The sequence below is a fragment of the Rhinolophus hipposideros genome, assembly GCF_964194185.1.
Source record: "Rhinolophus hipposideros genome assembly, chromosome: 11".
NCBI classification, from domain to species: Eukaryota; Metazoa; Chordata; class Mammalia; order Chiroptera; family Rhinolophidae; genus Rhinolophus; species Rhinolophus hipposideros.
Genome location: NC_138057.1, coordinates 76477333 through 76491861, shown reverse-complemented (window position 1 = coordinate 76491861; position 14529 = coordinate 76477333). Strand labels below are relative to the sequence as shown.

The 14529-nt window shown below is 46.5% G+C and overlaps 1 protein-coding gene across 5 annotated transcripts in view; it reads right to left on the bottom strand.

Moving 5' to 3' along the window:
- Positions 1–2245: 2245 nt before the first annotated feature.
- GARNL3 (GTPase activating Rap/RanGAP domain like 3) overlaps positions 2246–14529 on the bottom strand; it is a 121964-nt gene continuing 109680 nt past the window's right edge. For all 5 annotated transcript variants that reach the window (XM_081066183.1, XM_081066182.1, XM_081066181.1 and 2 more), the window contains 7 exons: positions 12726–12792; positions 11018–11125; positions 9428–9546; positions 7348–7486; positions 6344–6559; positions 4799–4925; positions 2246–3353 (listed from right to left, as the gene is read on the bottom strand). In XM_081066183.1, coding sequence (XP_080922309.1) covers positions 3176–3353; positions 4799–4925; positions 6344–6559; positions 7348–7486; positions 9428–9546; positions 11018–11125; positions 12726–12792 — 954 coding nt within the window. In that variant the 3' untranslated portion in view covers positions 2246–3175. The remainder of the gene's footprint in view (positions 3354–4798; positions 4926–6343; positions 6560–7347; positions 7487–9427; positions 9547–11017; positions 11126–12725; positions 12793–14529) is intronic.

Below are 14529 nucleotides of genomic sequence, written 5' to 3'. Positions count from 1 at the left end.
TGAGGGTGGAGAGCAGGGGTTGTATTTGCATCTGGAGTTGCCTCCGTTTAGCTTCAACTAAAGATGCTAGGAGCCGGTCCACGGCGGAGCACGTGGGCCACTCCCAGCACTTCTCGCGCGCACTCTGGGGAGTGTAACTGTCCTCCAGCGGTCGGCTCTGCAGTTCCTGCTCCGCGTTCACAGCCTCTCTGGGCCCTAAGTTGCAGAAGCCTGACCCTTCCGCCTGGCCTCGCTCTGCCCACTGAGAGCCGCAGGGCGGAAGCGCTCCAAATGACTGCCTTGGGATGCTCCTTCTCTCGGACGCAGAGCCTGGCTCGGCGCTCCGGCTGGGCTGCTGGGGACGGAGGCGTGGCCCTGCGCGCCGCAGCCGACTATTGTGTCGGTCACTTGTTGCTTTCAGATTGCAGACGGCTTCAGAGCCCACGACGACTACGTAGGCCCTCCAGGTGCTGAGGATCTGTGTTGGGCGGGATCCCCCGCGACGCATGGGTGTGACTGATCTGGGCTTACATGATGAGCTCCACGCACCCTGCTAATTTACACTCACTTCACCGTAATCCTGACTCTTGAATCTTCATGTAAATACCTCCCAACTTTGAGTTCCCTGTGTTAATAGCCAGCTCTCTACACCTCTAACTACCTCAGCGAGGATGAGATCAGGGCTCTGGAAAATCGCACCATTTGTAGCCAACACTGGGTTCAGGCAGCTGTAGTGGAGTGCTGTGTAATTCTGGAAAGAATCAGGACTACGGGAGTAAGAGGTTTGGCTTCTAATCTTTCTCTGGGCCTGTTTCCTCATCTCTAAGTGGGGATGACAATATCTATCTTCCAAGAGAGTTTTGAGAAGGGGCAATGTATATAAAACCCAACACTTGTGAAGCACTCAAGTGCCAGCCAGTGTGGTCGGGATTGTTTGACCTAGTGCAGTCACCTGACTAGTATATCTTTAAAGACTTAGGCAACCTCCCCTCTGTGCTTACTCAGCATCTTGTGCTGGAGTTATCAATTCTTATTACAGCACTTATCACTGCTTTGTGATGTCTTTTACCTCTCTCCCTCGCCTCGTTGGACGTGACCTCCTCCTCCGGACAGGACTTGGTGTTTGCAGAGTGGATACATGCCTCACACTCCATGGGCAAACTGCTCGGGTAGATGGTTTATTTTGTAACTCAGCCAGTGGGGTATAGGGAGAGGCTTAGGTAGACAGGATGCTCTGTGAGCCCAGCGAGTTCCAGCCCCTCTGAGCCGTAGACCCCTACAAACCTGCTCCTGCCTTCTGGCTGGTCTTCTCCCTCCCTGGGGGTGTACTGCTTGACCTTTATAAGCAAATATTGCTGCCAGAGCAGCCCCGCCCCCACCTGGTTTTCTACAAGCTAAGCACCACTAGTGTGATAAGTAGGGTCCAATTCTTGCCCTTTCTACATTCATTCATTCCTCAGATCTGTGACTTTTGTCAAACCATGGGGTGGCTCCGATGCTGCCCCTAATTTGGAAAAATGGTCTAAAAAGCCCTGGTTTTCATATTCAAGGATGAGAAGCAAGAAACCCCAGGAAAAAAAGATGACAGGAAAAACACACATACAAGCTCATAAAACTTCCAGTTACGTTTAACATGAAAAACACCAGCCAGATGTGTCACCAACTGACACAGGCCTGGCTCTGTATGGTGGACAGGGGAGAGAGTACAGCTCTGGGGTCAGAGAACGCACAGGTTCAAACCATTCCCCCTTTCTGAGCCTCAGTTTCCTCATTTGAAAAGTAAAAAATAATAAAACCTAATTTACAAAACTTTTGGTGAAGTCGAGATCTAGTATGTAGCTGGTCTTATGTTTTCCCCTATCTGTGAAAAGGGCATAACGAAACACAAAGGAATAGTGGAAATGCTGAATGCTGCCAAGACATATTTGGTTGTAAACGCCTCACCTGGGTCTACCTAACAAGCACTGTCTTTACTGTATTACTAATTTACTTTCTTACTCTTGTCTTCTGCTGAAGGAAACTAGGCAGCCTTCAGCTTGGATTCATCATGTTGCATCCTTTGTGCGACAGGCAGGGAGGCAGGATGCAAACTTCTGTCAAATCTGTCAGATCAAGGTCGTGTCACACACAGCCCTCTGCATTTACACAGAGGAACTAGTTGCAGAACTCCTCAGAGTTGCTTTAACAGGGGAAATGATTTAAAGTTTCTTTTGATGGGGAACACAGGCAAGAAGAGATATAATAAAATGCAATCTTCAGACTAAAGCCAAAGGTAAATTACCTTCTTCACACAGATTAAATTTTTTACAATGTCCGTGAAACCAGATTTTCCCCCTTTGATCTGTCCTGGCGAGAGGCTGACATTTCACCATGTCATTTGCATTTGGACAAATCCACATTTTCTTTTCACTTTGAAGAGGGAGCAACAGATGGCAGATAAATGACAAGAGGAAGGATAATTATTTGGTTCATGTAAAGAGCAAAAGCAGACCCGGATGAGAGGAGGGAACTTGAGAATGATAATTTTGGTAACTGTTCCCTGGTTATATGATTTGAGAGTGACAATAAAACCAAACAAAATAATCGTAAGACTCTTTACAAGCTCCTATACCTTATTATTTTTTGTGAGACACAGAAAGAAGAAAACAGGAGCTTCTAAGATCTAACCGTTCAGCTTCTCAAAAGTCAACAGTCAGCTACATAGCTCGTTCCAATCACAGTGAACTGAAACAGTAATGGGCCAAAGATACAGAAAGAAAACTTATTTTATAATAATTTTTAAAAGCAATGACTTTTTTTTTATAAAAGTAACACATTATGTGACATAAATCAAAACTAATGAAAAAATAATTTTTTCCATCTAAGTACGAGTATATAAAATATAAGAGAAGGTTGCAGTAAGATAAGAATGAACATTTTTGATTTATTCAAAGTTTCTATCTAAAACCTCAATGAAATCTAACACCTGTATTACAAGGGGACTGATGGTTCCTGAACAGAAAGAAACAAAGGTCGAGAAAGATGGCACTGGACACTGGAGAGTGACCCAAATTGGCCGAGTGTGCCAAAGGTTTGGTCCAATAGATCGCAGACAGGCTTCAAGCCACATTTTGTTGAGAAATGATGTCAGAACTGGTTAAAAAGTATAAAGCCTCCATAAGAAAATTAATGGTGGCAAACTCGATTCGGACTCTGTTTACTTCAAGTCAATAACATCTTCATCGGAGGAGGCTGTGAGCTGAAAGGGGCTGCTGGCCCAGACTGGGCTGCCTTCTCTGTCTGCCCCAGGGTCCTGGTCAGAGCTTGTCGAGGGGTAATGCCCCTCGGGATTGGCTTCGGAAGTAGAAGGACTTTCCAAGGAGCCCGATGTGATCCTAGAAGAAAAAAGTCACTGGAAAAGGATCCCTGGGGGGGGGGGGGGGCGGCACTGAAATGGGCCTATTGTGTCTGGCAGTTTCCTGCTCCTTTGAGCTCTAGCCTATCTTCCCCCCAACCCCACCCATTCCGGGGGAGAGGTGGGGAAGTGCAGGAGTCACCCTTCACCCCAACAGAGCTTGCGTTCTGCAGTCAGGTAGCCCTAAGTCATGGGTTGTTGTGAGTTTTAAAGGCCAGCAGTGACACATCGGAGGTGTTTGTGAGACACTGTTTACCTTTCTCAAGTGCCAATACTGATAATGTCACTATCTTAAACCTTCCCATAGCTCCCCCATGGCCTGAGGACAAGCCTGAAACTCCTACCCACAGGATCACAGGCAACAGGACCTGGCCCTGCCGACCCCTCCAGCCTCTTCTCAGCTCCTTCATATGTCACAGAGTCTCTCTTGCTCAGCTCAGTGCCACTTCCTCCAAGAAGCCTTCCTTGACCACTCCCTCCAAGTAGACCTTCTACCCTCCCCACCTCCATCATTTATCTTCTTTTAAATTTCCTTACAGCACTTGTCACTATTGGAAATGATTTAATGTGCCTATTTGTTTACAGGTTTATTGTCTGTTTCTCCATACAAGAATGCAAAGTCCATGATTGCAGGGGCTTTGTCACATAGTAGGGGCTCAATAAAAGTTTGTTGGATTAAAGCATGAGTAGTGCTGCCCTTTTCTCTGCCAGGCTGATGCCTACATAGTTTATGAGACTTGGCTCAGCCTCTCCTGATGTTTGAGACCCTCCCTAGCTCAGGTGTGTGTGGAAGGCACCCCTCATTCTTCTGCATCACCTGCCACCCTGGAATGCTCTCCTGCCTAGAGTGTCCTTATTGGCCTTCCCACTGGCCTGTGAATGCCCGAAGGTCATCTCTAACACTCAGCTCAGTGCCAGGCGGTCTAGGAATGTGGGTTGAATGAATTAATAGAGCAGGCACGATGTTGCTTGAGGGACACAGAGAATCTTAGGGGACAAATCAATGGGATTCAACAAGTATTCACTGACATGTGACTCTGAACTGCCATCCAGAGAGGCTGTAGCTGTTTCTGTTCCCACCAGAAGTACTGGAGAGTATCCTTTTCCCCTCACTCTTACAGAGCACTTTTGTTTTTTTTAAAAAAATCTCTGTCAATCTAGTGAACAAAAAAAGAAAAGTCTCTCGTTGTATTTTAATGAGCATTTGTGGGATTGCTAGAGAGGTCCCCCATTTGCCAGGGCCCCTCCCTGGCAGACTGTGCTCTCTGGGGAGCCTGAGAGAAGAGCTGGATGCTGACCCTCTGCTGTGGCTGGTCAAAGGGCTGGCTCACGACATCGTCAGTCAGCAGACAGGGCCTCGTGACAGTGCTGTGACTCGAAGGGCCAGCACCCTGAGCAGGGATGCTGGGGCTGCTTCCCCTTTACCTGTCGCTGCTAGTTGATCTCACTGTCCCTGGCTTGGGGCCTCCTTGGCTTTCTTCTAACTGCTTCCGGGCTTTTGATTTGGGCTTTGGTGCTCCTTCTGACCTGGGTCCACCTTCATCGGAGAGGCCTGGATTGCAGGGGAGAGTCACAGATCAGAGGGTCACCAGCACAGGACTGCCATGGAGACAGAATGTCCTTTTCTTCTTGGTTGGGAATTGGTTCATTATTGGGACAGAATCAGGAAGAAACAATAAAGCATATATTTTTAAATAATTGGTTTTCTTACTGGTGGGAGGTTTTTCTTCCTGATGATAAAGAGTATATGTATGGCCAAACAATAGTTAAAAAATCAACTAGACTCAGAAGAGTCTAATGACGGAGCGAAAATCTCCTACAATCCTACCACTGGAAACTAATTCTCCAACCCAGAGGTTCAATTTCGGAAAAGCACAGTGCCTGTAAAACAGGGGCTGGAGATCAAGCTTTCATAGGGAACAGTGTGTTAAAAATAGCAATACACATATTTTAAAAGCACAGTGGAAGGCACCAACTTCTGGAACCCATGGCTTTGCCAGTGTCAAAGCCTGCACTGTCACGTGGCTCCAATCCCCTTCTCCAGTTGCTCCGGAAATATGACAGCAGGGCAGGCATGTGCTAAGGCCACTGTCCTTACAGTTTTATGCCACGGAGCTCCCAATTCCAATTTTCAAAACAGTTCTACGGGCTTAACATGTCACTTCCTTTTTCCCTCATGTTGTTTTCATACGTCCGAACAAAAAGCTTTATAACGGTCTAGACTTTTCACAGTTTACCGTGGTACTTTATGTTTCTCTGATCTGGTCTCCCCTCTGTAGTTTGAGAGAGAAGGGCCTAACAGGTATCTTATATCTGTACCACCCACGTAGACCTGCCCCCATGGTCTAGGGGATTTGAAAAGTGATAACTGAACTGCACCACAAATACGGACAAACATGGTAAATTTAAACTTTTGGGTATACAAATATAAATTGTTATCTCAGAACTGTAGGATGGAAACCATTCTAGACATTTTTTTTCTAGGAAATCATACATACATAGAGACTTATATTTTTAAAAGTTGTATCAGACCAGGCACACTATTTACAAACTGCCTTTTTTGCCCTTTGCCCATGTTTTGTGTGGCTTTCCACACCAATAAATATAGATTGACACATTATTTTTGGGAATAAACTGCATAGTATTCCTTGGTGGAGGTGCACTGTAATTTATTTATAAATCCCTTATTAAAGGGAAAAAGAATTTGGATAGAGAATTTGAACTTTATTTCTTAGGCAAAAGGATGCCTATTGATACTTTTAATGTAGAGTTACCACTCAATGGGAGATTAGAGCTCAAGAAAGTTTTCTAGGGTTTGCAAGTGTGATAATTGTACAGTTAAATCCACAGACAAGGAGGGGAAGTTAAAGCCGGGGTTCTTAACCCAGTGTCTTTTTAACTCCTTGCTTTGGAGGTAAAATCAGCTGGTATATTTACAAACTGCAAAACAGAAAAATTGAGAGCCATTACCCAGGAGCTCCCTGCGGGTCCTGCTTGCTATTTCTTTAATCTCCATTCGGGACAGAGACAAGGAATGAGTGACCGGAATGGCAGCGATGCCAACCCCGATGGAGGTGGGCGGGGTGATGACCTTGGAGACTAAGGGCGATTTCAGAGGTCGCTCAATGCTTCTGCCGACAAGGTTTCTGAGTGGAATCTTGTACAGACTCTTTGACTGAATTTCACCTGAAATATGATTTAGAAAGGAACATCAGAACTTTAAGAAAAGTTCCTATTATTTACAAGACAGTAATTTCTGGTTCCTCAACATAGTTGTCATGAAGGAAGATGTTATGTCACACGCTGATGTCCCATTAGGAGCAATACAGTGATGATGCCTGATGGCTTTGTTTTCTAAGGGCACCATTTCCACGGGTAAATTGGATTAAATGCACCCACTGCTGGTTATGCCTGCACAGGAGGAAAAAGCAGACAAGAACCACAAACAGCTGCTGCACAGCCGCCCTCTTGGGGAGTCCCGTGCTTTATAGTAACAAGGAATCATAAAGACGACTGACGTGGTGAGAGGCTGGGAAACGCTGTGTTCTGAGCGACCAGTAACCACAGCAAAGGCCTCTGGGATTCATGGGCAAAGCCAGACAGAGCGAAATACTGGGTGTGCTGAGTAATGTGTAGGTTTTATGGCCATTACCTTTTACCTACAAAACCCACTATGTGGTCAACATCCCTGAAGGAAAAATAACTGCTTGGCAAGTCAGAATCTCTCTGGTCCTCAACTCCCTTCTCCCCATTGAAACATTCTTTTTTCATAATGGGAACTTTTGCTATTGTTGTTAGCACAAAGTTTCTTAAGAATGCAACCAGTGCATTCAGAATGCAAGTTTTCTTTTTTTTTATGGCTTAAAATAGTGACTTTCTTAGGCAGTAAGCACGTGTCGGTTTTTGACAATGAACTAGAGAAATCAGAATAGACTAAAAATATCTATTAATAAGACAATAAAAATGGACTTTACCTTCCCCCAGGGAAGAAGGAAGCACTGGGGTATCTCGGCCTGGGGGTGTCTGAGGAGAATTGTGGGCACTGGCCCCTTTGGAGCTGCCTCCAGATGAGACCTCATTCACAGCTGCAGTGGCTGTGAAGTAGATATCCGACTAGAAAGAAAGATAAACGTGACCGAGCTGCCTGGTTTTACAGGCCCAGCACCCACGGGCCCTCCTGTCATCACTGCAAAGCCCCTAAATGTTCCCTCCGGTTCAGCTCCTCCCTGGGGCGTGCGGTGCCTGTGGTGGGGGCTCCCAGCGCAAAGCCCCACACAGCCAGTTCAGATTCTTCCTGAGTATTCAGTTCCCCTCACTTCCTCCTATTTGTTGATACACCTTCTGCAAACAGAAACACAACACACACTTTCCTAACAGGAATCTCAGCCACCTGGGCTGTCAGAATTGGAAAGGATTTGTGGACTCGGCCAGGTCCACTTACAGACTGGGAAATAGGCCCCTCACACACTGAGTCCGCACATGCTTGCACACACCCATAACGTGGGGGCCCGGGAGGTGACCGCAGTGCTGTGTGCGAGCCAGCTCGTACTGACGCATGCGGGCCAATTTTCAGGGATTTTGCAATCCAGCGGTTAAACACAGCCATTATTAAACTTCAATATGTGTACATTAAATTAAAAACCAAGGTACTAAATATCCGAATCCCGCCGTTCCTAATTATTTTCCTACACTTACTATTATCTATGCCCTTGAGGTGATTTGCAGCAATAGTGTCTGAGTGGTGGGAATGCCGTATAATGGCGGTTCCTGATTCTGTGGTGTCACACTGGAAGCTTGAAATCAATCAAGGTGGGACTGTTTACACCATGGAAACCGACAAATACTACAAATCAGAGCTTGATTTTTTTGTGTTTTTTGGCTGTCTAGACTTAACGCGATGGAGGAAGTGGTAACAAGACTAAATGGAAAACGTGTTGAGTCTAAATGGAACGTTTAGTGCTGAAACGGAAAGTTTTGGTTTAATGACTGATTTGTACTAGGGTGAGAAACAGTTTAATAGGGGATCGCATATCAGAGTTAATGACAACCTTACTGGAAAAAGAATTAATGGATTGGGCTCTAAGTCCAACTGTAAAATCATAGGTTGGCTACAGATAAGAGTTCAGCAAAAATTAACAAAAGCATTTTGTGAGCGCCAAGTGGCTCAATAGACTTTAAGACAAAAATCGCTATATTTTATTATTTATAATTTGTAAGCTATTTTAGTATCAGTACAATTTATAATCAACTAATGTATGTGTGTATACACACACACACACACACACACTCACACACACACATCCATTTTCTGCAGGGCTGGTTAAACATTGACAGCTCACCACGGGGCCCTGCTTGTGATTAAGAAGGCACAGTCCTTTCCCTCACAGAAGTGTCAGTAAGGCGGGGCAGGCAGACAAACACACAGTCACCCACCACCAGACGTGATGAATGTCAGGATGGAGAAAGTGCCACAGAGGGTGCGGCAGGGGGACCGGCCCAGTCTGGCAGGGCCAGGAAAGACTGTGGAGCTGACTCAGGGAGGGGACTAAAACCACCCTCCTGGATTATGGACCAGTGGTAGAAGCCACCTTGGGAAGCCATCTTAGTTCCTGCACCCCTTGGTTTTGCTCACATTCTGTTCCTAGACACAGATTACTCAGCCATCGTTCTTGGGATCCAAATTCAAACTGAGGACGGAAGGCGGCAAACGAAGAAAGTGCTATTGCAGCTCTTACTTTTCTAGATTTGGACTGTCTTTCAGTAGTGACCCAGTCTGATGGGGGATTTCTCTTTTCTGTTGAGCGCTCCCCAGCTGCCCCCAGCACTGAATGAGTCTTAAGGAGGGGCCTTTTGAAACCTAAGGGGCCGCACATGAAAACCCATCCCACGAGCCTGTTTTCAGCTTTTTCATCTCCTTTCTGGCACTTGGAACACAAGCAGTGCTGTCATCATCCCCTAAGTGGACGAAAGGAGTGTCCGTGCTCACCTGAAGCCTCCTGATGCTAGGGGCTCCTAAAAGCCCTCAGAGAGAAATAAAACTCCAGGTCTACTCACCCTGGAGGCCACGAGCTGCAGCTGAGGCACGACTGCTGTGTGGACCAGGTTTCCGTTCACCAGCAGGCGGATCTCCATGGAGTCAGTGGTGAAGGCCAGGAGGTACGGGAAAGCACAGACTGTAAAGTAATGGGGCGTGTCAGCTCCCAGTCCCCTGGCTGTGGCTGTGGAGATGCCATGACTGTCTCACATCCATCCTCGCTTCTCTGTTAACGTCTGTCTCTCCCATTCCTCTGGCTGCTTCTCTTCTTCCTTCAAGGGGCATGTCCCCTAATTTTAAGAGAGCCTTCACTCCTAGGACAGCCTCCCTGTAGTGGCCGAGCTTCTGCTTCCAGTGGGTGTGCACCGTCTCCATTTCTCGTTGCCATCTTTTCCTCCTGCAATCTTGTAACCAGATCTTCTGGCGGCTCACTGCCAACTTCTCCCCTTATTCTCGTCTGGACGAGAGCTGACACACCCCCTTTGATACCTGCTTTTCTGCCTGGAAACCCTGGCCTGTACTCATCCTGTCAGTTACTCCTCCTCTGCCCTCCTCCTGTCATATGTGTCCGGGCAGGGGCTGTGTCTTACGTAGTCCTCCCTGCCCCTCACAGTGTCCCTTGGGTTCAGTGGGTTTGCTGAGTTATTTGTTAATGGCCAGCCCCTCTTCTTGACATCATTGTTATGACACACTGACCTCCAGGCACTGCAATGGCCCTGGCTGCCCAGTGATCCCACTTTTGCCTTTTTTACTGGCCACTTCGTGCTCTCTCCCTTTCCTTCGCACTGGCCCACTGTCTCTGCCCTCTCCTTGGTGAACTCATCCACTCTCTTGGCTTCACCCTGGTGACTCTTCCTATCACACCCACGCCTCTCGCCTTGATCTCGGAAGTGACCTCCAGTGTTGTTACTCAGGCTCTGACAGCTACTTCAACCTTTCCGTCATTTTTCTTTTTTTTTAACCATATCTAATCTGTCATTAAGCTGAATCAGGCCTTCGGTATCTTGGATTGGTTCCTCTGCTTGCCTCTCAAAACCCTACATTTACCTCTCAACAAATACTTTTACTTCGAGGAAAACAGCACTAACTCAAACATTCTTGGCTTGGGTCTGGCTTGCACCGGGCACGTGCCCAGCTGTGGCTCTCGAACACAGACGTGAAGCACCACCACGTGTGCCCTGACATTTGCGTGGAAAATATCTGAGTATCTGTGATTCTAGATATTCAAGCTTCAAAGTACATAAGAATGGCACTGAATGCATTGTGCTTCTCCTCTAAGTCAGTCAGTGATTTAAGGATGGAACTCTTGCTCTTGAATTTTAGAAAAAGGAACGCGAGGCCCAGAAACGAAAGGACGCTGGAAGACACCCCAGTACTGAAAGCTGAGATTTAATTGATCTTAAATGCTCAAGAGAAGAACTGGGAGATTGTGGAAGACAATAGTCCCAAAAGGGGAACAATAAAAGCAATTAGAGAAGAAAAAGAACATTGAGTACTCATCACAGTCACACAATTTATGGCAATTTAGCAGCAAGGCAGGGAGTTTGCTTACGAACAGTTCAGACGAATCTATGCAGGGGAAGAGGGTTAGGGTAAAAGGGTTTTCTTACCAATCGCATAAGGAGCCTGGTTCCAACAGAACTGGAAATCTGACGCAGAAGGTTGAACCAAGAAAGAGCCCCCATTAAACGGACAAACTTTTTTATAGATGCAACTGTCTGCAACGAAACAAGAGTGACTCATTTTTCGTTAGAGACAATACTTACATCCCTGTACTTAGATAAATGACAACCAGGCACCAAGAATAGGGTCCTATGTGCTCATTCTTTAGAAACAGCTGGTACGAATGCTGTCACGATGCTAGATTCTCCAGGTCAGGAGGCTGGACCACTGTGCTCCCCAGAACGATGCCTGCTCGAATTAGTAAGCTTCGAATCTGGCACGGAGAGGATGTCATTTATATTTGCGTCCATGCTCCCTTTTCATTTTGGGATTCACTCTCCCATTCTAAAGAATGGCTCTACTTTCTGTTCTTCTCTCCCACCTAGAACCCTCCATCCTTTCAAGATGTCAAAAGAAAAAAATCCACATCAGTTTTTAAAGCATTCTGCCACAAGTTTTGCTTAGATTTTTTTTCAATAAAGTAAAAAGCCCACACTTTAAAGAGATTAACATCTTCGAGAAGTGACTTCAAACCTGGGACCACTATTTCCTTTTGTCCCCTAAAACCTAAGACACAGGGCAGTAGTGGCCTGGCCACCGAGCACTGACATCTAAGGATCTCGTCGGCACATGGGCAGTGTGGCCTGTTCCTGCTGCCTTGGGTGTGGCCTTTCCCATCAAATGGGCTATTAAACACTGGTGATTTTGAGGAGGGTTTAGATAGCTCTGTGGCCCAAATATCATAAAAGAGCCATTTATTGATGAGACTTCTCCCCGTGACTACCTTCTCCTCAGTTATTCCCTATAAATCTCAAATTTTGAAAGATGTTTACCAAACAAATTTCTCTACTAATAATTAGCTTTCCCGTACTCATTAATCAGGGATTAATGAATCAAAGTATCTGCCCCATGTGATATAACTAGCATTATCACTCTAAATCGATACAATTATTGGCTGAAAAATTGTTTTGCTGTTTTTGTTAGACTGGGCAGCCTTACCCAGGAAAATATCTTAGTACTTTTAGATCTTTTTAGTCTTAAAAAGATCCTTTTTATTGTTGCATAGTATTAGCTTTGAAATGCTGAAAATCCTTAAAGACCCGATTTGGCACCTTTGGTCTGCCACCTGACCCAAACGAACCCCACTGAGGCCGGATACCTAGGTTCAGGCTGACGTCATTAATGCCTGAGAAACAGCAAACAGTAGAATAGTAACTGTGGTTAAAGTTTTGGGGGCTGGAGTCAAGAGGCCCCCAAATGTGAACCCTGGCTTTGCTATTCTGCATGATCTTGAGAAAGGCGGTTCACCTCTCCAGGCCTCAGTTGTCTTATCTCCAAACTATAGGTACCTGAGATTTAAAGAGACATCGACTAGAGCGTACCGAGCACAGCACATGGCACGCAGTAAGGGCTCCCTAAATGGAAGCCACTGTCACCCCCATATCTTGGAGACAGGGCCACAGGCAATGGCTTTCACGCCATCTCATCAGGAGGTCTGGGGCGTATTGGGAGACCCAGGTAGGACTGCATGTTTTAGATGCTCCCTGGCGTGCAGTTAAGGATACAAGAACAATCTAAAGTTAAGTCCCTTTAAATGGCCCCCCAAAAGAACAGTTCATTTTAGAGAATAATGAGAAAAATACATCTTTCACTTACAGTTGTAACACAAGAGCAGACCGGCTTCTCCATCTTCGTATACGTCAATAGCTGCAACAAAATTAACCTGCAATGATAACGAGTAATGGTAGTGGCAGGCTGGACACTGATGCTATTCACGACAGTCCCAAGTTACGAGTGTTTGGCAGTGGCCCTCAATGCTCTGGAAAATCAGGTGCCGCGGGGTCATTTCCACCTCACCAGCACCCATAAGCCTCATCGGAGGCCATGGTTTCAATACACGGCAGGTATGAAAGAAAGGAATGGCTCTCCTTTCTTTCTCCACCGGGATTTTCCCATCATCTTTCCATCCCTTTGAGAGCATCTCTGCTCTCTCTATTAAAATGACTCATATATATGTAGTGTGCTCCAGTCCACAAGGCTTTTTCATGTAGGTTATTCCTTTCACTCTCACATCAACCCCGGAAAGTAGATGGGTGTGACTCCCATTTTACAGATGAGGAAAACGAGGCTCAGAGAGGTGAAGTCACTCTAGTCCTTGAGCTTGTTAAGTGCCACAGCCAAGATCTGAGCCAGGCCTCTGGTTCTTGTCCTACCTTCCCACTCTTGCCCTCCGCTAGGCTTCCTCCTGCCTCAAACATGGAAGGTCTCTGAATCTTCAAATCACCAAAGCATGTCTTCACTTCTATGCTCTCTCTCCTTCACCTTAGGGAGGCAGCATCATGCAATGAAAAGGGACTCAGGAGACTTAGTTCTGTGACCTGGGCAAATCCATCTCTCTGGGCCTCAGTTTCTGAGAAAAGGGTGCTCGACCTGATTTTCAAAACTCCGACCCTTTACAATCACCTGCTTCTTTCACTTCCTCCCTGGCGTCCTCAGTCCTGAGCCCTCCCGCACTATCAGGAAACAGCTGGCTTCTCCCACAAACTGAAGGCCTTTGCCCAGTGCTTATCCCGCAGCCTCTGACATGTGACATCTCTTCCTTCTGCCCTCTCTCCCACTTCAGATTATCCTATTTCTTGGCTCTTCTCTCATTTATAAAAATACCCACTGTAATACCCATTTCGAATTTGACTCTGTGCCTAAAATCTCTAAGTTGACAACCTCAGGCACACATTCTCCTCAGAACTCCAGTCCGTATTGCTAAGTCTTTTGTTTTTTCAAGTACAATAGATTCCATATCCACAAAACGCAGGAGGCCTTGTGGGGTGGGGAGCAGATAGGAGCATGGACTCTGGTCAGACAGACCTGAGTTCAAATCCTGCCTATGCCACGTACTGCCTGTGTGGTTTGTGGCAAACGGCTTACCCTCTGGCCTCAAGTCTTCGTCTGTGAACTAGTATAATGATGATACTTTGCTGGACGGTAATGAGAGTTCCATCTATAAAGCAAAGATTTTCCCATAGGGCCTGACACCCGCTCAGCACTCAGTGAAGGCTATTGTCTTTCTCTCACACACGACGAGCTTTTCTAAATTTCCTCCTTTTTGTTAGCAGGGCTATCCTGAAGTTTCAGGGGCTCCCCTCTCACCCACGTCCAGCAGCATTCTCTTTAGTGTCCTTCAGTTGTCTTTTGTGTGCCACTGCTGCCATGCCAGGCTGGGCCCGACCTCCCCAGGCAGATGCATGGGCCTGTCTCCCGAGGCTCAGCTCATCTCTCTCCTGATCTTTCTCTGCACTGCCCAGGATGGCGTGGGCTCCTCCCACAGGCCCTCTACCCAGTGAGCCCTTCTCCTCACTGCTGTCACCAAAGCGCAGCCCTCTCCTCTAAATAGTCTCACCACAATGCTGAACCCCTCACTGGCCACCCTCAGCCAGGGCCGTTGTCTTGGCTCTGGCAGTTC